This window comes from Medicago sativa, chromosome 4 (assembly GCF_051527215.1).
Source record: "Medicago sativa cultivar Bolivia chromosome 4, Bolivia_mono, whole genome shotgun sequence".
Taxonomy (NCBI): Eukaryota; Viridiplantae; Streptophyta; class Magnoliopsida; order Fabales; family Fabaceae; genus Medicago; species Medicago sativa.
This window is the reverse complement of record NC_140752.1, coordinates 73880355-73906688: the sequence shown is the minus strand read 5'-3', so window position 1 is coordinate 73906688 and position 26334 is coordinate 73880355. Positions and strand designations below refer to the sequence as shown.

The following is a 26334-nucleotide window of genomic DNA, read 5'->3' as shown; positions in this document are numbered from 1 at the left end:
ACGTAGATTTACCTAAGGGTCGGGTCTATACCGATACTCGCTTAGGTCTTGAAGGTGTGGCTCTACTCTACCACCCTTATTGAGACGTCAAGGAGAGTCTCTAACGGATCTCTCCCTATAACGTAAATTTGCCTAAGGGTCGGGTCTATACCGATACTCGCTTAGGTCTTGAAGGCGTGGCTCTACCCGTTCGGCAAGTACTCGGTTTAAGTTGTTACTTCTTACTGATTATTGTCTTCTCAAGATATAATTTCAGGAAGAATTTAATATATTTTAATAAAGGATTATATCTTCTTATAAGTTTTTTTTTTTTTTTTGTAAAAGGTTGCTTTAGGATTTTTAGTAGTTTTAGAAAGAATGAGAAGGATGATGGATGAATGGACGTGTTAAGTTTTGAGTAATTTAAAGTACTAATTGTGTTGTAACAAACAGATATGGATGAGAGTATTGACTGAGGAAGGAGAAGAAGAATAGGATATAGCATCAGCAGTTTTTTTTTTGTCGTATAAAATTAACAATGTATATATATACTTTTGATTAATGAAAACGGAATAATTTTTATTTTGCTTTGCAATTATTAAAAGAATATGTACAGTTTTTATATTATTGACAATTGTTTGTTATGGGAGAAAGATTAAGTGTGTACAAAAAATGTTAGGAATTTATTCGTTGATTAAAATGAGGGTATAAATAGGAAGGAAAAAAGTCCAAAAATCAACTTCTTTAATTTGGTGTTACTGTTCAAAAATAAAACTTAAAAAGGAACAGATGGAGTAGTAACTTTGTTATGGGAGAAAGATTAAGTGTGTACAAAAAATGTTAGGAATTTATTCGTTGATTAAAATGAGGGTATAAATAGGAAGGAAAAAAGTCCAAAAATCAACTTCTTTAATTTGGTGTTACTGTTCAAAAATAAAACTTAAAAAGGACCAGATGGAGTAGTAACAAATTATGTTTATCTTTTACGATATTTAAAAAAAAATTATCTTTTACTAACAAGATAAAAAATATAAATGAAATTCTTATCCTTTTTTAAAAACACCAACAATACAAGGTACTTAAAAACAAATTTGTTTAAGGGTATTATTGGAATAATAAAAAATATACTTGTGCTCAAAAAAAATCTACTTAAAAAAAATCATACTCACTTTATATGTTAAAGAATAGAATAGATATAGCTAAAAAATATATTACGATCAATTTTATCTTTTTTAAAATTAGTTGATAACTTTCAATAAAATAAAATTAAATGATATCTTTATCTTTTATATCCTCTCAAAATAAAAACAAACATAATCTTTTATGAGTTTGTTTAGGATTCCGAAAAAAGAATGACCCTCTTCTATTTAAACCTCGGTAATGTGTTTTTACTTAGTTGTTCACAATCAAAAAATCAATCAGTTGAGAAAAGCTGAGTAAAGCATAGAGAATGAAGCTTGGAGAAGAATTGGAGATAGAGATATTGTTGCGGCTACCAGCAAAATCTTTGTCGCGTTTCAAATGTGTTCAAAAATCATGGAACAATATCATCAAAAGTCCCTATTTTGCCACTAGAAGAAATCGTCTTCTAATCCTTCAAAACGCACCTAACATGAAGTTTATCTTTTGTGATGGAGGCAATGATCAGAAACCAATTCCCATCAAATCTTTGTTTCCTCAAGACGTTGCAAGAATTGAAATTTATGGTAGTTGCGACGGTGTTTTTTGTCTCAAAGGTATTTCCTCATGCATAACTCGTCACGATCAATTGATTTTGTGGAACCCAACAACTAAAGATGTCCATCTTATTCCTCGTGCTCCCTCACTCGGTAACCATTACTCTGATGAATCCTTGTATGGTTTTGGTGCTGTTAACGACGACTTCAAAGTTGTCAAACTAAACATCTCTGATACTAATAGGATGGTGAAAATAAATTCTCTTTTGAAGGCAGACATTTATGACCTAAGCACAAAATCATGGACCCCCCTCGTCAGCCATCCTCCTATTACTATGGTCACACGGCTACAGCCTTCAAGATATAACACTCTTGTTAACGGTGTTTATCACTGGATTACAAGCTCTGATGGCTCTAATGCTGCACAAATCCTTTGCTTTGACTTTCGCGATAACCAGTTTCGGAAACTAGAAGCTCCAAAGTTAGGTCACTATATCCCCTTTTTCTGTGATGATGTATTTGAGATAAAAGGTTATCTTGGTTATGTTGTGCAATATAGGTGTAGTATCGTTTGGTTGGAAATATGGACTCTGGAACAAAACGGGTGGGCCAAAAAGTATAACATTGATACAAAAATGTCAATTTTTCATATTTACGGTCTTTGGAATGATGGTGCTGAAATCCTTGTAGGCGAGTTTGGGCAGCGGCAGCTCACATCATGCGATCATCATGGAAACGTTCTTCGCCAATTTCAACTTGATGCTTTAGAGAATGCTTGTTTTTGGTATTACGAGTATGTGCCAAGCATGGCTCCATTGTCAAAGTAGCTGCCTACAATATATTATTACAGTTGAATTCTTTGTGTTATTTAGAAGAACTGTTTGAAAAGAGTTGTAATCATTGATCAATCTTATGGAATAAATTGACTTTTTTCTCTTTCATTATTGAATTTTCTATTAAGAATTGTTATTATCACATATAAGAAAAATGCTACATTACTCCGTTTAAATGGAAGAGAGTTGTTACTTGTCACTGATTATTATTTTCTCAATATATAATTTCATGAAGAAAGCAACCTTAGTAAGAGGCTCCACCGTCTTGAATGGTTTCTGTGTGGTTCCTAACAAAAACTAATTTTATAACAATTACTTTAAGGTTGTCAACCTCATCACTTATATATTTTTTTATTAAAATTTTCTACTATCTTACAATGATTATGTATACTTTTTTACTGCTTGTTAAGTTTTATTTCGATTGCTCTTAATATTTAGTTGCTCCCTTAAGAATTTGATGCTTTATATTATAGATGTTTTAGCTATAATAAGAACTGGTAAATATCTCATGTATTAGTAGTTGACATATATATGTACACACATGCTCCTTCATATAAGTTTTGATGATGTTCTAAGTTTATTGTTTGCTTCTTAAAATAGTAAGGTTATGCATCTAGGTAATGTAACGTACATTGCTCAGCAAATTTATCATCACTGATCTGATGTCGAATCATTTATAATTTTTTGATGATGATGGAATGGGTGTATTGACATAACTTGGAATTAATTCAAAACTTATGACCATAAAACTACCTAAGCAAATGCTACATAAAGATATACATGAAAACCAAAATCACAATGCTACCCATATGTGAAGTTCATATTGGAGAAGCTCTTGGGTTGATTTCGGCACTAGAGTGGGTGCATGAGCTCAACTTGGGACCTATTGACTTTGAGATGGATGCGAAGAGAGTGGTGGATAGTTTTTTATCTTCTCGACATGATGTTACTGAATTTGGTATCATTATCCAAAATTGTAAAACTCTCTTTAGGCATTATTATGAAAACTCGACTGTTGAGTTTGTACGGAGACAAGCAAATGAGGTTGCTCATAAATTAGCTAAGGTGGTCTTATTGTCAACTAGTCTCCAAGTTCTATTGAAATACCATATTGTATTGAAAACACTTTGATTAATAAAATGTTATAAGTTTGTTTTCTCTCAAAAAAAGTTATGCTAACTTATAGCATACAATCTTTAGTCGTTTCGTAACGATAATTCTCTCATGAGTTTGTAAATATTTTTTGAGATGAGTGTTGAACTTATAGTTTATAGCATATCATTTCTTCTCTCGTCATTACTTTTACTATGTTAATTCATCAATGCATTTAAATGCATCTTTTATGTTCATCATAATCTTAATTCTTTAGTAAAGAATCATATAACCACCAGAAACGTTTATCCTCTAAGGCATACTTTTCTAAACAGAAAAGTAAACACATTTACACCGTACTCACAGCATAGTATAATTTTTCTTGTTATGTTAACCCTCCGGTTTTTAAGGTTAGGGGAACATCGTATAAGGAGTTCGGTCAGGGGCGGAGCTAGGAATTTAAAGTTAGGGGGACCGAATACAAGGAACATAATTTGATTAAAAGAATAATGTTTAAATATAAAAGGTATAAGAAACCCTAAACTAATATTTTCTTGCTTTTTTTTTTTAGGAAATTTTCTTGCTTGTTAAAGTTATTTATAACTATATTTAGTATGAGAGACATTAATCGGTAAATATATTTTTGTCAAAAAAATTTAATCGGTAAATATATTTAACATACAAAAAAAAAAAAACAGTAGTGCATATGTTCTAGAATTAAATATGTTTTTAGTCCCTACAAAATCATACATTTTCAAGTTTAGTCCCTCAAAAAAATTTGTTCAATTTTAGTCCTTATTTCCATTTATATGGACAATTTTGAGGACTGAAAATAATTCATTTATGTAAAAACTAAAAACATAATTTAAAAGCCTATTCAAAGTTACATAAATATGTTTTTAGTTTTTACAAAATTACAAAATAGGGACTAAACTTAAAAGCTCATAATTTTGTAAAAACTAAAAACATATTTATGTAACTTTGAAATTTATTTCAAAAAGAGAATTTGGAAATGAAAAGTATATTTCTATGGACACACAAAAACAACAATCGACTAACCAAACAAATGAGCTCAAGTGGTTAAGGAGTTCGACCAAAGGATAAATTGTTGGGAGGAATCTGAGTTTGATTTTTGTGTGAAACAAATCTTGTCCGGTCTTTACTTACCTCCTGATCGGACACTAGATTACCATGACCCCTTTTACCATGAAAATCGAAGAGTTAACACAAAAAATAAATGAGATATATCATTGTGATTAATTTTATTTAAAATGTATTGTGGAAATGACTGTATTGATATATTTTAAAAAATGAGATAATTTAAAATAATATGAAGTATAAATTAATGATTTTTTTTTTGAAGGAGGTATAAATTAATGATATTAGTTGGCAATTAATCTAGTAACATGCTAAAAAAAAATAAACATTTTTTTCGGCAAAAAAAGATAACATTTTAATGAGATTAATTGAGGGACCATATGGCCTAATTATACTTGATGAAACATCCTCTATAGCCCCCCCTCCCAAAACGAGTTCAGAACTCGTTAAATGCTCCATAAATCAAAGGGGGAAAAAGGGGTAGCACTTGAGAATGATTGCTTGCTTTATATTTTGATGACAAAAAATAGTTGTAGTAACCCTCTCAACAAGTCTGGTGAAGAAATCAGGAGTATTCCTCATTCGTTGAACTTCATCCAGTTCATGTTCCTGATAAATCGATGAAAGAAAAAAAAATATTATCGTACTATTTCTGGATCTCAGAAACTATAACTATAACACAATTCAAGTAGTAGATCATTCTTTTTCCCTAAAAAAAAGGGTAGATCATAACTTGTTTTAATTAAAGTGAATAAGTGGAATGCAGATGTGGGCTTAACTTTCACACCACTTCCCTAATTTTAAATGTATTAATTTATTTATATTGTTATGAAATTCATGTCATAAGCATTTTTTAAATTTTTAATATTTATCTTTCTAACCCGAGTGATCCGATTCAATATGGTCTAATATATGTATATTTTCTCCTTCAACTAAAAAATACATGTATATTTTTTTATAGAAACCGAGTTAAATAATCGGATCAACTGATCCGTGCATGTGATTCGACCAATGACTCTATAGCTCGACTATTAAACAATGACCAAGTACCTTTACCAGCTTGATTACCAATCCGGTTTTAAAACACTCGTATTTCATTATATGATAATGGGTGGTTTATGATAACCCGTTAATGAGTGATTTAAATAAACAAGAAACCCTAGCTTTCCCTACATTATCGACATCATCAAATTTAAGGGTGCGGTTGTGGTGGACTTGGACTCCAAACTGAAGTCATTTGTTCTTGGTGAACCTTTAGAAAGTTTGATTTGCCAATCAAAACAAGCTTGAAAAGGTAATCGTACTCATCATCTTCTAGTAACGAGTGAGTTTTTTTTAGGCCAAATACCTCCCTGGGTCCTTTAAGTTTCACGTTTATAACAGATAGGTCCTTTAAGTTTTTTAGGTAACAGATAGGTCCTTTAAGTTTCTAAGGTTTCAGATAGGTCCTTTAAGTTTCGAGTTTGTTTCAGATAGGTCCTTCATATCAACTCCGTTAAGGACCTATCTGAAACTTTAGAAACTTAAAGGACCTATCTGTTACCTAAAAAACTTAAAGGACCTATCTGTTACAAACATGAAACTTAAAGGACCCAGGGAGGTATTTGGCCGTTTTTTTTATTATCAAGATTTAAGGATAGCAATCAATGTAATCTTCTTCTTTTTTTCAAAATTTAGTTGATAAAGATCGAAAACTTTAATTTTTATTTGAAAATATTTACTTGAGTTTGTTAAGCATTCTACAAATGGGATGACTCTGTTCTATATTTAATGATACAGTCAATTGAAAAGAAAAAAACTAAGTAGAGAAGATACAATGAATTTGGGAGCAGATTTGGAGATGGAGGTGTTGTTGCGGCTATGTAAGGATGCAGAAAGAAAAAAAGATTAAAAAGAGCAAGAAAGGATTTTACATCGTGAGTGGAGCAGACTCAAGTATTTTCTGAATTTTTAGCAATGCCTTTATTTCAGTGTCCCTTCATTACATATAACATAATACTATGACAGTTGTGGAATGTACTGCCCCCAACAGCCTTTCCCTACAACTGTCCAAACAAGGACTACAAAGCATAAAGCATATTCTAAATGGCTCTTATTGACTAGGCAAGCTGCTACCCTAATACTCTTAGGGTTTGACATAGTCATTCATCCACTTGGGCCTAACCCGGTTCCTCTTAGATCTTAGACGAGGCCCATTGTTCCAAGTGGGCTCATACTGGCCAGCTTCCTTTTCTTCATCATGGTTCATTACATCCCTCCCCCCCATCGAGAAGGACCTTGTCCTCAAGCTTCAAATGGGGGTAAGATAGCTGTAGCTCCTCCAATAATTCCCAAGTTGCATCTTCTGGAAAAGTACCACTCCATTGAACTAAGACTTTGGTCTGTGATGTGTTTTCCCCATGTTGCCAGTTGAGAATAGCAATGGGTTGAATAATGGGTTGATTGTTCTTATCATCCAGAGGCAGTTCCAATCGAGGAGTAAGGTCTCCTGAGCAGTGTTTGAGTTTTGAAACATGGAACACTGGATGAATCTTGCTGGTAGGGGGCAGTTGCAACTCAAACGCGACTTCGCCGATTGCCTTGATTATCTTGAAAGGGCCATAATAACGCTGAGACAACTTATGAACACGATGCCCTGCCACGGAACTCTGCCTGTAAGGTCGTAATTTCACGAACACAGAATCACCCTTCTTAAATGTGTGTGGAATACGGCGCTTGTCAACATACAACTTCATGGTTTGCTGAGCTTTGAGGAGCTTTTTCTTCAATTTGTCTAAGATGACGTTACGAATTGGTGAGCTCCGAATCAACTGCCTCTATGTGACTCGTTCCAGCAATATACATTGGCAATGAAGGAGGGGGTTTGCCATATACCGCCTGGAAGGGGGTGATTCCAGTGGTTGTGTGGACAGACGAATTGTAATGTCATTCTGCCCAATGAATGTAATGACCACAGTCCTTTGGCTTGGAATGAACAAAGCAGCAAAGGTACTGTTGTAAAGCCTTGTTGACAATCTCAGTTTGGCCATCACTTTGAGGATGATATGCGGTGGACATTCTGAGTTTGGTACCATTTAAGCGAAACAATTCGCGCCAGAATTTGCTAAGGAAGATAGGATCTCTATCTGAAACAATACTCTTAGGCATGCCATGTAATTTGCACACCATCTTAGCAAACAAATCAGCAACTTTGACAGCAGTAAAGTGAGTTGGAAGTGTACCAAAATGAGCAGATTTGGAGAAACGATCTACCACAACCAAAATGGCCGTGTTGTTTTGGAACGAAGGCAGCCCTGTTATAAAATCCAAGAAGACATCTTCCCACACACCTTGTGGAATTGGTAACGGCTGAAGAAGGCCATAAGGAGCATGTGTAGAATGCTTCGTGATTTGGCAGATTTGGCAATTGTTGATAAAGGTTGTAACGTCTGCTTTCATCGATGTTTGAAATGTGGATGGTGCATTGCTTAGTCCAAAAGGCACGACTAAGAACTCGTAGTGGCCTTGATGGGTACGAAATGCTGTTTTGTGTATATCAGACTCATTCATTCGAATTTGGTGATATCCCGAGCAGAGATTCAATTTGGAGAACCAGCGTGTGCCATAAAGCTCATCTAGCAGTTCGTCAATTGCCGGTATTGAAAATCTGTCTTTTACAGTGATGGCATTCAAGGCCCTGTAATCAACGCAAAATCTCCACGAGCCATCCTTCTTGCGTACCAATAGAACTGGAGAAGAGAATTCACTTGTGCTAGAGCGAATGATCCCCTGATTTAACATTGTTTGAATTTGATTTTCAATTTCTTGCTTTAGAAACTGAGGGTATCGGTATGGTCGGACGTTCATCGGATTGCTTCCTGGTGTGACAGGGATACGGTGGTCTGTTGGTCGTTTTGGTAGAAGGGTTGAAGGTTCGGCGAAGAGGTGGGTATATTTGTTCATTAGTGCTTGAATTTCGGGGGGTTGTGTTGTCTGGTTTGTGGGAGATTCTGGTGGTGAGGGATAAAGTTGTAAAGCAAGGATGGTATCTAAAGAGTCTGTGGCTACCAATCTTTTGAATTGGTGTAAAGAAGCTTCAGCAGGTATGGGTTTGGGTTGTCCAGCGAGCTGGATGATCTGATTGTTATGGAAGAAGGACATGGTGAGATTATCATAGTTTGTCAAAACGAGGCCTAAAGTTCTCAGCCACTGGACACCTAAAACAATTTCAGCACCACTCAAGGGTAAGACAAACAAATCCACAGGGAAAACATGAGTGTCCAAGTGTAGTGGAATTTGTTTACACATCGAAGCGCAATGCAGTTCTTCACCATTTCCCACAAGGACTTGAAACTCTTGGGATGGACTCAGAGGCAGACCCAACTGTCTAGCTACGCGGTCCTGTATGAAATTATGAGTGCTTCCACTGTCCACTAAGACCATGAGTGGGTGGTTGTTGATATGGCCTTGAACTCTTAGTGTTTGAGGAATTGTATGGCTCATTAAGGCATGTAAGCTGATTTGTGGATTGGGCTGAAGAGGCGGGTCGGGTTCGGGTTGTGGATTTATTGTGGTTTCGGGTGGAAGCATGAGTTGGGTCAGGGCTTCGGTTTGCGGGTCGGATGCGTCGGGTTCCACAATTAGCAGGTAAAATGAGCGTTTACAACGATGACCCGGTTGGAATCGGTCATCACAGTTGTAACACAGCCCTTTTTCCCGACGAGTTTGGAGTTCGGCTGGGGAAAGTCGTTTGATTGGTGGTGGCTTTGTGGCTGGTGTGGGAGTGGTGGTTGGTGGAGTAGTTGATGTAATAGTGAGGGAAATAGGGTTTGTGGATCTGGAAGAAGATCCAGAAGGAGTTTCGGTACGGCGGCTGTAGGGATGATAAGGTTTGTCATTGAGTTTGGATTCTTGCAACTTGGCAAGGCCAATAGCATGTGATAGGGATGCTGGTTGAAAAGCTTGAACTTCCCGGCGAATTTCCGGTTTTAGTCCAGATATAAAACAGCTTAGGTAAAATTGGGGGGGGGGGGGGGGTAAGCCAGTGATATGGTTAGCCAAAGACTCAAAAGTGGTTTGATAGTCTTTAACAGTGGAAGTTTGACACAGCTTAAAAAGCTCACCTTTTGGGTCTTCATACTGGGAGGGGGCAAAGCGCAGCTCCAAAGCATGCAAGAAAGCAGTCCAAGAATGAAGGAGACCATTTGAATGCATCCACTGAAACCAAGTGAGAGCTTCACCTTCCATGTAGACAGAAGCAATACTGAGACGTTGTTCTTCTGCAGTGTGGTGGAATTCAAAAAATTGCTTGATTTTGAATATCCAGCTGAGTGCATCCGTGCCATTGAACTTGGGTATGTCGAGTTTTATGGCAGTGGTGGAAAAATTGTGTTGTTGAGTTGTTTCTCCTGCAATGTTGTTGAATCCAGGAGGACCGAGTCTTGTTCGCATTTGATTCATCTCGGTGGTTAGGTTTGTCATATCTGCTTGGAAATTTTGTTGGTTAAGGAGAAGTTGATTAAGTGTTTCAAGGAGCTCTGGTGGGGTTATTGAGGCCATAGCAATGAAAGCACCAAGATGTAAGGATGCAGAAAGAAAAAAAGATTAAAAAGAGCAAGAAAGGATTTTACTCCGTGAGTGGAGCAGACTCTAGTATTTTCTGAATTTTTAGCAATGCCTTTATTTCAGTGTCCCTTCATTACATATAACATAATACTATGACAGCTGTGGAATGTACTGCCCCCAACGGCCTTTTCCTACAACTGTCCAAACAAGGACTACAAAGCATAAAGCATATTCTAAATGGCTCTTATTGACTAGGCAAGCTGCTACCCTAATACTCTTAGGGTTTGACATAGTCATTCATCCACTTGGGCCTAACCCGGTTCCTCTTAGATCTTAGACGAGGCCCATTGTTCCAAGTGGGCTCATACTGGCCAGCTTCCTCTTCTTCATCATGGTTCATTACAGGCTACAAGTATAATCATTGATGAGGTTCAAATGTGTTCAAAAATCATGGAACAATATCATCAAAAGTCCTTACTTTGTGAATAGAAGATGCAAGTTGCTCATCCCTGAAAACCCTATTCTTCTAGTCATTGAAAAATCCAAATTGAAACTTCTCTCATGTGACGGCGACAATGAGAAACCAATCTTCATTAAGTCCTTTACCAAATACATAGAAAGAATTGAATCTTACGGTAGTTGCAACGGTGTTTTTTGTCTCAAAGTTATTTACCCAGACGAAACTTGGCACGACAAATTGATTGCCTGGAACCCAACAACTAATGAGATGCATCATATTCCTCGTGCTCCCTCCTTTTAAGGTAAGGGTTTCTTGTATGGTTTTGGTGTTGTTAACGACGACTTCAAAGTTGTCAAACTCAATATCAATGTGACGACAAAAATGCTTTATCCTTTGGTTGAAGTTTATAATCTAAGCACTAAATCCTGGAAAATTATCTACAATTGTCCTCTTACTATTTTCCCACATCAACGTCCTTCAAGATATAATGCTCTTGTTAATGGTGTTTATCATTGGATTACTCACTCGACACAATATAATAATGCTCCAAACATACTCTGCTTTAATTTTCGCAATAATAAGTTTCAGCAACTTCAAGCTCCAAACTCACATCACAGTATGCCCTCTTCCTGTGATGTCATCGAGATAAAAGGTTCCCTTGGTTATGCTATGCAATATCAAAACTGTTTGTATATGTGGTTGCTGGATATATGGGTTATGGATCAAAACAGGTGGACTAAAAAGTATAGGATTAAACCAGATATGTTGATTTATCTGGTTTAAATTGTTACTTATGTAGGAACAAACTCAGGGTGAAGAATCCAATACCTAGACATATGGTTAGGTTTGCATTCTGGTCATATGTCACTGAATCAATCATCTATTTTGCTTAACATCGGAAGTCAATTGATACAATGGAATTCACGTCATTTGTCAGACATGGAAACGTACGACGAGGGACAGCTGGAAGTATAATTGAGATATGATGAGTTGACAAAGTGGCAATTGTTTTGTAGTGTTGAGGAGAGAACCAATCTTACTGTTGTTGGTTTTACAACAAGAATTAATGTATAAATATAATAAAGCTCGGGTCATTGATGAAAACCCTTGGCTTCGGATCGATCTTTGTGTTTTTAAATATCACCATTAGATTTTCTTTTGACTCATAAACCCATTTGCAACCTATGAGATTAGTATTGTGAGGTTATGGAACCATATCCTATGTTCTTTAGTGGACTAAGTTATCAAATTTTATGCCCATGGCATTGCGCAATATCATTCAAGTGACTTTAGAGGTTAACAGACACATGTTGGTTCAACTAAGCATGGAAGAGGATGCTTGATAGTGAGAAGATATGTGGGATTAGATTTTCATATTTAATTCATATCTCTTCTGACTAGGTGAGAAGATGCATGCAATGGGGGAGTAGTTGACATTTGACTGTTCGTTGGAGAATGTAGTGGCAATCTCGTGGAAGTGTCTGGTATGTGTTAATCTGATTTGGTGGATAAGGTACGAGCGTTTGGGACAGTAGGCATATAAGATTATGTAGCAAGGAGGGGTTAGTTTTGAGGAACATGTGTGTGTGTGTGTGTGTGTGTGTGTGTGTGTGTGTGTGTGAGAGAGAGAGAGAGAGAGAGAGAGAGAGAGAAAGAGACAGAGACAGAGAGAGATTGCGAGCATGAGAGACATATTGGTTGGTATTATGAAATGAAGAAGATAGAAAACTGAATTGTTATTATTGATTAATGATGAGATACAATGTCTATTTATATACAAAATGAAGGAGCACTATAAGCTCTGTAGGCTGAATAGCACCAAACTAAACTAATGCTAAGTGACTTGAGTAGCAAGTAATTGAGTTCTCTTTGTATCTTTGGATTCATTCTCTTTATCTTGTAATAGCCCCCCACAAGATGGAGGTTGATAGATGTCTATCAAACCCATCTTGGACAAAAGAACGGAGAAAGGGCGAGGCAAGAGGGGTTTGGTGAAAAAATCAGCCAACTGATCCTGAGAAGATATGGGAAGAAGCTTCAGAACGCCTGCTTGAACCTTTTCTCTCACAATGTGGCAGTCAATTTCTAAATGTTTGGTCCGTTCATGAAAAACAGGGTTAGCAGCTATGTGAAGAGCGCTTTGATTGTCACAATAGAGGACAGGAAGCTTGGAACAAGTAATGTGAAGGTCATGAAGGAGATATAAAATCCATTGAAGCTCACAAGTTGCTGAAGCCAATGCCCTATACTCTGCTTCAGAGGATGATCTGGAAACAGTTACCTGCTTCTTAGTTCTCCATGAAATAAGAGAATGTCCTAGGAAGAAACATTGAACAGTGATGGATCTTCCTGTATCTAAGCATCCTGCCCAGTCAGCATCAGAAAAGCCCTGAAGAGTAAGAGATGAAGTTCTGGGAAAGAACAATCCTTTGCCAGGACAACCCTTCAAGTATTTGAGAGTTCTTAAAGCTGCTTGATGATGAGTGACAGTAGGATGAGAAAGAAATTGACTTAATTGTTGTGTAATAAAGGTTATATCTGGTCTAGTGGTATTAAGATATAACAATCTACCAACTAAACGCCTATAAGCAGGAACATCATTAAAGGGTTGACTGGAATCATGATGTAACTTGGAAGAAGAATCAGAAGGAGTGGAGACAGGTTTAGAACCATCATGACCTGAATCTGATAAGAGATCAAGGCAATACTTCCTTTGACATAGAGAGATGCCAAGCTTGGAGTGTGCAACTTCAATACCAAGGAAATATTTAAGCAACCCTATGTCTTTAATTTTGAATGCAGTATCCAAAACTGACTTGATATGTTGAAATTCATGAAGAGAGTCACCAGCCAAAATGATGTCATCAACATACACCAGTAGGATAGTGAAAGAAGAAGCAGTCTTCTTGATAAACAAAGAGTGATCAGAAGATGCTTGAGTGTAGTGATGTTGAATGAGAACAGATGTGAGCTTCTCATACCATTTTCTGCTGGCCTGCTTTAAACCATAAAGAGATTTCTTCAATTTACAAACCTGATTGGTTTTAGCAGTTTTAATGCCTGGAGGAATTAACATATACACATCTTCTTGTAATTTCCCATGGAGAAAAGCATTATTTACATCAAGCTGATGTAAATACCAGTTATTGATTGAGGCTAAGGCAATCACCAATCTTACAGTAGTAAGTTTTGCAACATGTGAGAATGTGTCAAAATAATCAAGCCCCTCAATCTGTGTGTATCCCTTGGCAACCAAGCGTGCTTTATACCTCTCTATAGAACCATCTGCATTATGTTTAACCTTGTAAATCCATCTGCAGCCAATGGGTTTAACATGTGGTGGTAGATCCACAATATCCCATGTACCAGTCTTCTCAAGAGCTAATAACTCAACTTGCATGGCTTGATTCCAACAAGCATGTTTACTTGCCTCGGCATAGGTGGTAGGTTCAGTTTGTGTATGCACTGCAGCAATAAAGGAAAAATGAGAAGATGAAATATTATTATATGAAAGATAATGATGTAAAGGGTAGGTGGATGCAGAAATATTACTACAAACAAAGTCTTTAAGGTGTGTAGGAGGGTTTCTGACTCTGGTGGAATGTCTAGGAGCAGGTATGATGGGTGAAGAAGAATCAGAAAGTGATGAATCATTGGTGGGAATGTCATCAAAAGTGATGGGTTGACAGTTATTGGTAGGAGGAGTAGAAGGTTGGGAATCTGAGGAAACTGAAATGGGAGAAAAGTATTCCCAACTCCAAGTGGTGGAAATAGAATCAATATGATAAGGGAGGATGTTTTCATGAAAAGAAACATGTCTAGAGACAAAAATATCTCTAGAGAGCAAATCAAGAAGGACAAAACCCTTGTATCCTGGCCTATACCCTAAAAAGAGAGATTTGCGAGCTCTAGGGTTTAGTTTCGTTCTGTGATTGGTGAGAGTAGAGGCATAACATAAACAGCCAAAAACCTTGAACAAATGAACATCAGGAAGTTGATTATGAAGGATAAAGTAGGGGGATTGATTGTGAAGTAATGGGGTGGTAACTCTATTGATAAGAAAAACTGCATGTAAAATAGCATAGGACCAATAGGAAGGAGGCAATTTTGACTGGAAAAGCAAGGCTCTACCAACATTAAGAATATGCTGGTGTTTACATTCAACTCTCCCATTTTGTTGGGGAGTTTCAACACAAGATCTTTGATGAATGATGCCATGAGAGGCATAAAAATCAGTGAGCAAAAATTCTGGGCCATTATCAGTTCTGACATATTTGGGAGTGATGTGAAATTGGTTTTGAATCAAGGCAATGAAATTTTTAACATGAGTAGATACTTCAGATTTAAATTTTAAAAGGATGATCCATAGAAATCTGCTATGATCATCCACAATGGTAAGGAAGTATCTATGACCATGAACAGACAAAGTTGATAAAGGACCCCAAATATCAAAATGGAGAAGTTCAAAGTTGCTAGAAGCATGAGAAACACTATGAGTAAAAGGCAGATGCTTATGTTTAGCATAATAACAAAGATCACAAACATCATTTTTATTAGCTTTGATAGAAGGATACAATGAAATCATATGAGATAATCTTGAATGAGACAAATGACCTAGTCTAAAATGCCACAAGGCATCAGAACTAATAATATTGCTAGAAATACAAGGAACTTGAACAGCACTATTACAAGTTTTATTCATAGAACTAGAGAAAACAGGAGATGACTCAGAATTGGGTGGAAGGTACTTGTACAATCCATCCATCTGTTTAGCAAAACCAATCATCCTCAAGGATTTGTTGTCCTGTATAAGACATTTATCAAGTGAAAAATGGAAACTACATGATAATGAATCACATACTTTAGCAACAGAAATAAGGTTCAAAAAGAAATTTGGACAATATAGAACTCTAGTGAGGTAAAATTGAGAAGTAAAAGAAACAGTACCAGCTTGAGAAATGACAGTAAATTGACCATTAGGTAAAGAAACTCTAACTGGGGAAATAGTATATAGAGAAGTAAAACAAGATAAATGGCAACATATATGTTCATTGGCTCCTGAGTCAATGAGCCAATGTGTAAGATGAGAAGTGTTAGAAGTTATACCATTGGTGGAGGTTTGGGTGGAGGCAATTGAAGAAGAGATCAAAGGTGAAGCTGTGATATGATTGGAAGTAGGGTTAGAGGAGGATGATGCTGAGGTAACCAAATTTGCTTGTTGAAGCAAGGTAACAAGTTGAGAGTATTGCTCTGAAGAGAGACCAGTTGATGAACCTGAAGTAGCAACACTTGGTTCAGAAGTAACAGCTTCAGAATCAGTATGAGAAACAGCATTAGAACGTGCTTGTTGTTGCTTGATAACATTGGGATACCCATGCATTTGATAGCAGAAATCCACTGTATGATTCGTTCTATTGCAGAAGGTGCAAAACCTTGGAGGTTTGTTTGAATTAGAGGGAAACTGGCCTTTACCACGAGACTGAAACTTTCTAGCATCAGTGGCATTCAATTGCACAGAAGGATCCTCAGCAACACTAACAGGTATCAAAGAAGAGGTATTGCTTTCTTCTTGTACAACAAGAGAGTAAACTTTATTGAGAGTAGGAAGAGGATCAAGTAAGAGAATTTGAGTTTTAACAACTGAAAAATTCTCATTTAAACCAGTTAAGAACTGCATGATCTGGTCTTCATTTCTATGAGTTTTAGCAACACGTGATGCTTCACAACGGCAAGGATGAACACATATGCAACTAGGTATAGGTCTGTGTGAAGATAATTCTTCCCAGAGAGACTTCAATTCAGTAAAGTATTCAAGAACAGACTTTGCACCTTGTTTGAGATTGTGAATAGAAGCACGCAAATTAGAGATACGAATACGATCAACCTTGGAAAATCTTTCCTTGAGATCAGTCCAAACCTCAAAAGCAGTATCACAAAATACAATAGTTTGAGCAATCGAATCAGAAACAGAGTTAATAAGCCAGGACTGAACGAGATGATTGCATCGCTCCCAAGCAGCACGATTCAAATCATCTGGATCTGGTATAGGTATGGAACCATTGATAAACACCAATTTGTTCTTCGTTCCCAATGCGCGTTCAACAGTGCGACACCAAGAAATGTAATTGGAACCATTGAGTTTGGGAGTAATGGATAAAGAAGTAGGACTTTCACTCGGATGAACATAGTAAACTGATTCAGTATCAGGTGAAGAAGAACGTGGAGCCATGATCAAGATGAAAAAGTTGCAGAAAAACAGAGTAATGATGCAACAAAGAAGATGAAGCAAGAAGAACGATTGAATCGAAAAATCAACCGAACAAAAGATGAAAATTGAATCAACAAACAAGAATCATGGTGCGAAAGAAGAATCAAGCACCAAAAAACGAAGAAAATCGATCAAATAATGAAGATCGATTGCAGAGACGCAACGGAAGAGAAGAAGAAAAACGGTTACAAACCGTTTTGGATCGTAACAACCTTTCCCGCGAGGGAGAAGGCGCGTGATACCATATTATGAAATGAAGAAGATAGAAAACTGAATTGTTATTATTGATTAATGATGAGATACAATGTCTATTTATATACAAAATGAAGGAGCACTATAAGCTCTGTAGGCTGAATAGCACCAAACTAAACTAATGCTAAGTGACTTGAGTAGCAAGTAATTGAGTTCTCTTTGTATCTTTGGATTCATTCTCTTTATCTTGTAATAGTTGGAATCTGCTGAAGGACAAGGATCATAAAATATTAGATGGAAATAAGAATATCATCTGATGGAAGACTACATGTCTTCAAAGATACATTTTTTTTTAGGAGGATGATAGCATTGATATGCATGATACTAAGAGAAACCTAGAAAGACACAAGGCATACTACAATTTGAGATCTTGTTGCTATTGAGCTGAGATGTTGGCATGCGATTTATTGAGTAGATTTCCATTTAAAAAGCAAAGCACCATAATTTTTGTGGAACAGAAGAGTGCGATGAGAGAGTGACATATGTTTCTGCTAAGTGGTGATGTTTGTGTTCAGCAATGCCAATAAGTTCAAGAATATATGGGGAACTGGTGTAATGAGATATTCCGTGTGATTTTAAGTATGGTTTTAATTTGAAATATTCATTGCCACCGTCAGTGTAAATGGATTTAATTTCTGCGCAAAATATGTTCCAACTTTTGTGAAAAGTTTGGGAAAATGGAAAAAGCGTCAATTTTACTTTTTAGGGGATAAACCCATTTATATCTAGTAAAATGATCAATGAACACAAGACGATGTTTGTATCCATTGATAGAGTTAATTGGAGAGGGTCTTCAAACATCAGAAAAAATGAGTTCAAGAGGACAACTAGTTTTCATGGACATATAGAAAATAGAAGTTCATGGTTTTTTTAATATGACACGAATTACACGGAGAGTTTTTATTATCAAAATTTGTTGAGAGACAACAATTGGAAAACATTCGAGTGAGAATTTTTTAGGAGAAATGACTGAAATGAGCATGCCAAAGAGAGGATGAGCAGGTGGTTGCGAAGGCAGTGGGAGATTGTGATAAGGTTGGACGGTAGGAATAGATATCACCATTACTTAGACTGCATATCAACATCACCCCTGTTGCTTGATCCTCCCCATATAAAAAGTGAGATGGAATTCAATATATGCTTTATTGGATTTATAAAATTTCGAAATAGAGATAAGTTTATGTTTAGCATGGAGAATACAAAGCACGTTGTGAAGATTAAAGATAGTAGCTAGTGTGGGAATGGTGGTGGAGCTAACGTGCTTAATTTTCAAACATATACCATCACCAATTGGCACTTCTTCGGGACCATCATACTCAGGGTGAATATATATGTTATTGAGATTGGTAGTCACATGATGACTAGCTCGTGTGTCGAACGCCCAATTTGGAGAGACGTAATTATGAGCAGATGCATAGTTAACCACATGAGTGTTGCTACATTAAATTAGTTAAGGGCAATATTGGGTTATGTGACCAAGGAGGGAGTAATATTTGCATCTTGATGGAGGTCTGTTACCACGAGGATTAAAGCCACGAGTTTTGCGAAAATGAGAGCTATGTCCACGAGAAGTGAAAGATGCATTTGTTTGAGATGTCTTATCATTGAAGAAGTCACGACCATGGGATGGTGTTGGGAGAAGACTGTCTTTGCCTCCGCAGCATTGCAAAATTTGCAATAGGAACTTGTATATCAGATTGTTTTTAATGACGAAGGTGGTCCTCATGAGTGAGTAGATGGCTGTGAAACTCCTCAAAAGTAAAGGGGTGTTGACATGTGCAAATGTAGGCTGAAGTGCCACGATTTTAAGTGCCAAGACCATTAAGAATATGAAGGGTAATCATCATCTAAAAGGGTTCAATCAATAACAAGTTCATCCGCAAGACTTTTAAATGAGAACAACTGAACAACAAGTAATCGGTGATTGATTTTTCTCCCTTTGTGCAGAGTTGAAGTTGATTTTTTACGACATAGCATGAGAAGGTGATGTGTTCACATACTGAGATTCAATTGCGACTCACAAAGATCGAGCAATATTATATGAGGCAAATGATAGACTTCCTGCTTCTGTTATGTCATGGACGAAAGAGAGAAATTAATGACCAGTTAATCAATGGTGAATCACCCGGTGTATTCAAGGTTACGGGAGATGCCATCTCAAACAATGGTGGAGGATTGAGATGGTGTGGTTCCATCAATATGGCCCATAATTTGGATCACAGAGAATAAAGTAGGTGATTTGTGTTTCCAAGCACGATAATTGCTACAAGATAGTTTAAAGGTAATGGAAGCATTAAGAATGCGAGACGGATTGGTCAGGGTAGAGGTAGTGGTGGCTATAGCAGCGATAATGAGAATGTAACATTGTTAAGCTTTCTCCAGTTGATGCCTTTACAAAGTAAATTCACATCATGGAGACAGCAAGGCAAGTGGATCAAGGCTTGATTTGAGGATATGAGGTGGCTGGTCTAATAGTAATGATATTTTTATCAAGTCAGTTTTTATATCAAGATTTAAGGATAACAATCAGTTTGATAATTTTAAATTGATAAAGTTTTTTTTACTTATTCTGGAATATTTATCTCAATCTTTATCTCTTTAAAGTTCTATATACTGATAAACGGTGGCAAGAATTCAACTGATCAACGATTACCTACACACTACTAATCATGATCAGTATGTGGAACTCAACAACTAATGAGGTCCGCCTCATTCCTCGAGCTCCGTCACTCAGTACCTGTTGCATCGATGAATCCTCGTATGGTTTTGGTGTCGTTAACAACGACTTCAAAGCTGTTAAGCTCGGTTTATCTGATACCATTGGGGAGAATCTTTCATTAACAGAAGTTTATAATTTAAGCACTAAATCATGGACACAAAATCTCAACTGCCCTCCTCTTACTTCGGTGACACGCCAACAACCTTCAAGATACAAAACTCTTGCTAACGGTGTTTATCATTGGATTACGAATAGATGTAGTTCTGCAAACATCCTCTGCTTTACTTTCGAATAGATGTTGTAATCAATCTCATAGAATAAATTGGCTTTTTTTCTTTCTCTTAAATTATTGAGTCTTCTATTATTTAAGAGTAGTTATTATCATATAGAAGAAAATTATGCTACAATAATCAGTTTAAATTGAACAGAGTTGCTACTTGTTATTGATTATTGTCTTCTCAAGATAATTATATGAAGAAAGCAATCCTATTCCTAGTGAGAGACTCCATTGTCTTGAATGGTTTCTGTGTTGATCCTAACAGTAACTAATTCAATACCAATTACTTGATGAGTGTGATAAAAAAAAAAAACTCAACACTATTAGTTTCTTGGCTTAATTACACTTTTGGCCCCCTAAGTATCCAAAAGTTGCGATTCAGGCCCCTAAAAAAAATAACTCTTTTCAGGCCCCTTAAGTTCACTTTTGGTTGCAATTTTGGCCCCCCAAGCCAATTTTGACTTGTTCAACGCTGACTGAGGCGCCACCTGGATTTTTTTTTATTTTTTTTTAAAAAAATGCCAAGCTGGCTTTTATGAAACAAAAAATAAAAGAAAAAAGGAAAATGGAAAAGGAAGGCACGTGAGGTGCTTTTTCCCTCCCCCAACGGTCGGAAGTTAGGGTTTTTAAAACCCCCAAATTCCCAAATCACCAAATCCATTCCAATCCTTTGTTCCTCTACTAAATCTCCATCTTCACCCTCTTCTTTGTTCAATTTCCATTCACTTCATCCTTTTTTTTGGAATCGTTTTCTGATTCATTCATCTTCTTCTTTATTGAATTTGAACTTGCAGATTCAATCTCCATCTCCTTCTTCGTTTTCTGATTCATCTTCATCTTCACCCTTTTCTTTGTTCGTGATTTATCCAGAAACGAAAATGGTTGAATTTTCATCTTCATCTTCATCGGTCAGCGGGTCTTCCTTGAAGCATCGAAAGAAGGTTGTTTGTCACTGTGGTGTTGAATCCCCGTTGGTCACTGCTTGGACTGACGAAAATCCAGGGAGGAGGTTTCATGGTTGTGGGAAATATTTTGTGAGAAGAAAATGCAATATTTTTAGCTGGTTTGATCCTGAGGTGCCTGAGAGACAGAAGAAAATAATTCGAGCATTGTTAAGGAAGAATGATGAATTGATGAAGAAGGAAAGAAGTCTTGTGATTGCCATAGTTGTATTGGGAATTATGTTGTTCATGTGCATGCTTTTAGCTCTAGGGTTAGCTATGAAATAAGGTTGAATGTTGTTCTTAAGTTGTTTAGTTTGTGTTGCTTTTTGTTGTAAAGTTGTTAGTTTTTGTGATGTACTGTGTTTTGTTGTAAGAACCTGAATGATGTTGAAGTATTTTGTAGCCCTACCTTTTGGCAATTGAATGAAAAAATTTGTGTTGATGAACATAATATGCACGTTACTGATATGAACACAAGATATAGTAGACATAATATAACACATAACATGTTCTTGATATTAAGTTGCAATCGAAAAGAAGACTTAGGTTCCAAAAGAGAACATAATATGTCTGAGTACTTAAACATTACAACCCAACAGAGGACTTAGGTTCCAAAGGTACCAAAACATGACATAAAGTATGAGTACTTAAACATTACAACCCAAAAAAAATTGCAACTAAAGGAGTACTTAAATTTCATTACAACCCAAAATAGAAAATAAGTCTCAAGTCATTAAATAGTTGCCAATTCACTGATTGTTAACTTCATTTCTTGTTCACTGATTGTTGTGTCCCAAGAGGCTCCAAATCACCACTCTTTCTTTTTGTACCTGTGGTCCTGCCCTTCTTTGGCACCATTAACACATTCTCTCCCACAACTTGTGGTTTAGCTTTAGTGGCAGCAATTGGCACAGAGTTGGTCACATTCACAGTTTTGGTTACATTAACAGTTTTGGTCACATTGACAGTTTTGGTCACATTCATAGTGTTGCTTGCACCTGCTGTATAGCTACTAGCAGGTGGTGGTCCAGTTGTGACAGAAGGTGGTGGCTGAGTGTTGACAATGTTGGCAGCAGGTGGTGGCTGAGTGTTGATCATGTTGGCAGCAGTTGGTGGCTGACTGTTGTTACCAGCTGGAGTCTTCTTCTTTGCCACTGATTTTTTCCTAGCTGCTTGCTTCTCTTTCCCAAGATGAGGTTGTGTAACAGTTGTGTTAGTCTGCAATACACATGGCAGCATGCAAACATTTAAACCAACACAACATGTATCAGAAGCATATAAGAGATGGAAAGAGCATATACCTTGTTACCCCCTGCTGGAATGTTCCTCTCAGCAGCTTGTTTACCATAGCATGTTCTTTGGTTATGACCCAAGACACCACACCTTGTGCACCTCACAGTGACTTGGTTCCTTTTGACCAAAGACTGAGTACCAGATGCAGCCGCAGAAGCAGAAGGTTTCTTTGGCTCATCATTTGCTCTCTTTCTTTGCTTTTTGGGCCTACCAGGTGCCCTTCTCATGTAAGGTGGCAATATAGGTGGCAAGTCAATTTCTGGCCACAACTTTGGTCCATTTGATGGAAGTATCAGATTGTCATAAGTATCTAGAAATGTGGATTTTCTGTAAAGTAATAAAATGACTGAATAAAATCCCAAAAAACAAAAAATAATTGTAAACAAGTAAAGAAAGTAAACTAACCTGTACCAATGAGCAACAAACTCATCTGGGTTTTGCTGGTTGTACCAGATACAAGCAATTGAATGAGGACAAGGAATGCCAGTTAGTTCCCATTTTCTACATGCACATGTCTTTTCTTTGAGATTAACCACATATGCATCACTCCCATCTGAAACAGAAAATCTTGCATAGTCCCTATCTCCACTCCAATTTGGAGACCAACCCTCAGCTTCTTTCTTATACTTATCAAACAGTTTGTTAATCATAGGACAAATATCTCCATCATACCTCAGCATAAAATCCCTAAGTTTTACTATCCTATTTGTTATGTATTGCTTCAGACCATCAATGAGTGAGATGATAGGCAATTCCCTTAAAGCAATAATTGCAGAATTAAAGGCCTCACACATGTTGTTTACTTGTAAATCACAACATGTGTAAGTGCTAAAGGCAGCCCTTGTCCACATACCTGGTGCCAACTCATTCAACTCCTTCCATGCAGCTTCATCAATTTTCTTCACATTTTCCATAGCCTTGTTAAACTCCACCATTGTAGTACACCTAGCAGCTATCCACATTGCTTCTTTAAAATGCTCACCTGCATGTCTCTTCTTAAAATTCCCATACAAGTGCTTCACACATAACCTGTGCTCAACAGCATCAGGACATGATGCAATTGTGTTTACCAGTCCCTTCATTTAAACAACATATCATTAGTACAAAATTTACATATCCAAAAGACTCTTAATTTACACATCTATTATAATTTGCAAAATAAAATACATTCACATACCTTTTGTTGGTCTGATATGAAAGACCACTTCTTTGCTTGAATACCATTTAAGTCACCCAAAAGAAGTTCAAGAAACCAGTCCCATGATTCCTTTGTTTCAGCTTCTACTACTGCAAATGCAATAGGCAGCATCTGGTTGTTCCCATCTTTCCCAATTGCAGACAAAAGGTGTCCACCATACCTGCCCTTCAAAAAGCATCCATCAAGGCCAATCAAGGGCCTACATGTTGTAACAAATGCCCTCTTGCATGCATTGAAGCATACATATATCCTTTCAAACACTGGCCCTGCATCTCCAACTGCACATTTAATCCTAACAGTACTACCTGGATTACTCCTCAGCAACTCCTCAGCATAATTTCTAAGATGAGCATATTGCTCATCTATTCCACCATGAATCAGTTCCAAAGCCCTTTTCTTAGCCCTATAAAGCTTAAAGTGACTCAACATAACTCCCCACTTATCTTTACAAGTTGATTGCAAATCCTTTATTTTCATACCAGGTGAGTGTTTCAGAATTGGTATCAGTTTCCTAGACAACAAAGCAGTCTTAATCAACCTAAGTTTTCCAGTGCTATAACACTTATGGTCAGGGTTATACCTAGCAAGAACAAAATAAGTTTTTGGTTCAGATCTGCTAAACCTCATGTGGAATGGACATTTTGGCTGACACTTTACCACAATTCTTTTACTCTCATTCTTCTTAGTCCAGACATCTTTCCTTTGTTGCAACCCATACTCTTTAACAGATCTCCTCACCAACTCAGCATTTGTGAATATCTGTCCTACCTTAAAAGTAATTTCATCAGACAACTTAAACTTTGTAAACTTTTGCTTACCTCTCTCATCTCCAGAAGAGCATGAACTCTCTAGATAGTCTGAATCTCCATCCTCATCATCAAAATCTTCCAGAGTTGTTGCATCAGGGTTCCTTGAAGCATTAACAGCTACCAGAGCCTGAACACTACCACTTGAAGCATCAACAGGTGTTGGATTGATTAGCTGGTCAGGCAACACAGTTGTCCAGTCAAATTCCTCATCATAGTCACTGTCATCTAGATCAACACTTTCATTCCCATCAACACTTTCATGCTCAGAATGCTCACCTTCCCCAGCTACATACTCAGGATCTGTTTCACTTTCAGGTTCTTCACCAGAATAGAAAAATTCTTCATCTGAATATATTTTCTCAAGATATTCCAAACTTAGATGTTCCAAGTAAAAATTGACAGTTTCCTCTAACTTGTACTCATCCTTAAACCTCTCCACATCTCCAACAGTTTTGATTACTCTAACACCTTCTTTCAGTTCTCCCCCAGCTACAGGATACCAGAGTGTATAATCCCCTGTCACACCTACTTCCCTCACCAATTTCTCCAAATCAATTAAGTTCACTTCATTTAAATCCCATGTACCCTCAAACTCGTAGGTTTCACCTCTTTTGTAGCAAACATGAGGGTCAGCAGTAAAGTATCCATTGTAGTGGAACCTTATCTTGAGTGGGTGGTCCTCAACAACAGCCCTAAAGTTATATAATAGTCAATATTTGGCAAAGTTATATATACAACCTTTTACATAGGCATATGCAGCAATTAAAATAAGCCCCTAAAGCATTAATATTGTATTCAATACTGTCACCAACCATAAAAAAGACCAAATACATACAATGAGTAATATTTTACAAAGGTAAATGCAAGGTTTTTATACAAAAGCAAAACAAGACAAATAACCCACATGCAAGACAAAGTTCAAAAACCTAAACAAACAAAGTAAAAGACCATAAAAAAGACCAAATATAGACAAAGACTAATATTTTACAAAGGTAAATGCAAGGTTTTTATACAAAAGCACAACAAGACAAATAACCCACATGCAATACAAAGTTCAAAACCATAAACAAACTAAGTAAAAGAAGACAAAAAGTAACTTACTTCTGCTTGCCCTTGGCTTTTCGAGCAACATTACTTCCACTAGCCTCCTTCCCATTCGCGCCATTCTCAGCCCACTTCATCTTCTCCACCCTAGAATCGACCTACTGTAGCTTCGATAAACAGCGATCTACCACAACGTTCTTCACCTCTAACTGATTCACACAAACCCTAGAATGGATAGAGAGAGCGATAGAGAAGAAGAAGTGAGAAGATGGATGGTTTATGAAATAAGGGGGCCAATTTTACAAACTTATGTTTTGAAGGCAAAAAGCACCTCACGTGCCTTCCTTTTTCATTTTCCTTTTTTCTTTTATTTTTTGTTTCATAAAAGCCAGCTTGGCATTTTTTTAAAAAAAAAATAAAAAAAATCCAGGTGGCGCCTCAGTCAGCGTTGAACAAGTCAAAATTGGCTTGGGGGGCCAAAATTGCAACCAAAAGTGAACTTAAGGGGCCTGAAAAGAGTTATTTTTTTTAGGGGACCTGAATCGCAACTTTTGGATACTTAGGGGGCCAAAAGTGTAATTAAGCCTAGTTTCTTCATAAATTGTTTTGCTGAATCTGTAGTATGGCTAGTTTAGTAGGTTACCTTCATCATCATTCTCAATACCCCAATCTATACTGCACACAAAATCAAAGATGCAAATAAAATCTCAATGAAACCATCTTGATGGTGTAACCATTTTCTAGTGTTAAATGTCTAGTCTGTAAATACCTTCCATTCCATGCTTTTGAGCAATTTTACTCTTGTTTATGTCATTGTTGGATTTCCTTTTCCTCGTCCCCATAGATTT

The 26334-nt window shown here is 36.8% G+C and overlaps 3 protein-coding genes and 2 pseudogenes across 3 annotated transcripts; 2 read left to right on the top strand and 3 right to left on the bottom strand.

Moving 5' to 3' along the window:
- Nucleotides 1–1429: 1429 nt before the first annotated feature.
- LOC146931744 (putative F-box protein At3g16210) lies at nucleotides 1430–2482 on the top strand (annotated as a pseudogene).
- Nucleotides 2483–6915: 4433 nt separating this feature from the next.
- On the bottom strand, nucleotides 6916–7413 carry LOC146931743 (uncharacterized). The gene has a single exon (XM_085707690.1). It carries the CDS (start codon nucleotides 7411–7413, stop codon nucleotides 6916–6918), a length of 498 nt encoding a protein of 165 aa, XP_085563816.1.
- Nucleotides 7414–7603: 190 nt separating this feature from the next.
- On the bottom strand, nucleotides 7604–10216 carry LOC146931742 (uncharacterized). Its single transcript, XM_085707689.1, has one exon. The coding sequence runs from the start codon at nucleotides 10214–10216 to the stop codon at nucleotides 7604–7606; it is 2613 nt and encodes an 870-aa protein (XP_085563815.1).
- Nucleotides 10217–10646: 430 nt separating this feature from the next.
- On the top strand, nucleotides 10647–11465 carry LOC146931741 (F-box protein At3g07870-like; annotated as a pseudogene).
- Nucleotides 11466–21632: 10167 nt separating this feature from the next.
- Nucleotides 21633–25721, bottom strand: LOC146931740 (uncharacterized). The gene is made up of 5 exons (XM_085703313.1): nucleotides 25544–25721; nucleotides 23613–25134; nucleotides 22841–23511; nucleotides 22444–22762; nucleotides 21633–22360 (listed from the first exon to the last, which is right to left on the bottom strand). The coding sequence occupies exons 1-5, from the start codon at nucleotides 25621–25623 to the stop codon at nucleotides 21908–21910; spliced, it is 3045 nt and encodes a 1014-aa protein (XP_085559439.1). The 5' UTR covers nucleotides 25624–25721; the 3' UTR covers nucleotides 21633–21907.
- Nucleotides 25722–26334: the final 613 nt, after the last annotated feature.

Coding starts and splice junctions, on each gene's coding strand:
- LOC146931742 (XM_085707689.1), bottom strand. CDS start 10,216: ATGGCCTCAATAACCCCACCAGAGCTCCTTGAAACACTTAATCAACTT.
- LOC146931743 (XM_085707690.1), bottom strand. CDS start 7,413: ATGAAGTTGTATGTTGACAAGCGCCGTATTCCACACACATTTAAGAAG.
- LOC146931740 (XM_085703313.1), bottom strand. CDS start 25,623: ATGAAGTGGGCTGAGAATGGCGCGAATGGGAAGGAGGCTAGTGGAAGT. Junction 25,135..25,543: donor AAAGCCAAGGGCAAGCAGAA/GTAAGTTACTTT, acceptor ATATAACTTTAG/GGCTGTTGTTGAGGACCACC. Junction 22,361..22,443: donor TTCCAGCAGGGGGTAACAAG/GTATATGCTCTT, acceptor TGTGTATTGCAG/ACTAACACAACTGTTACACA.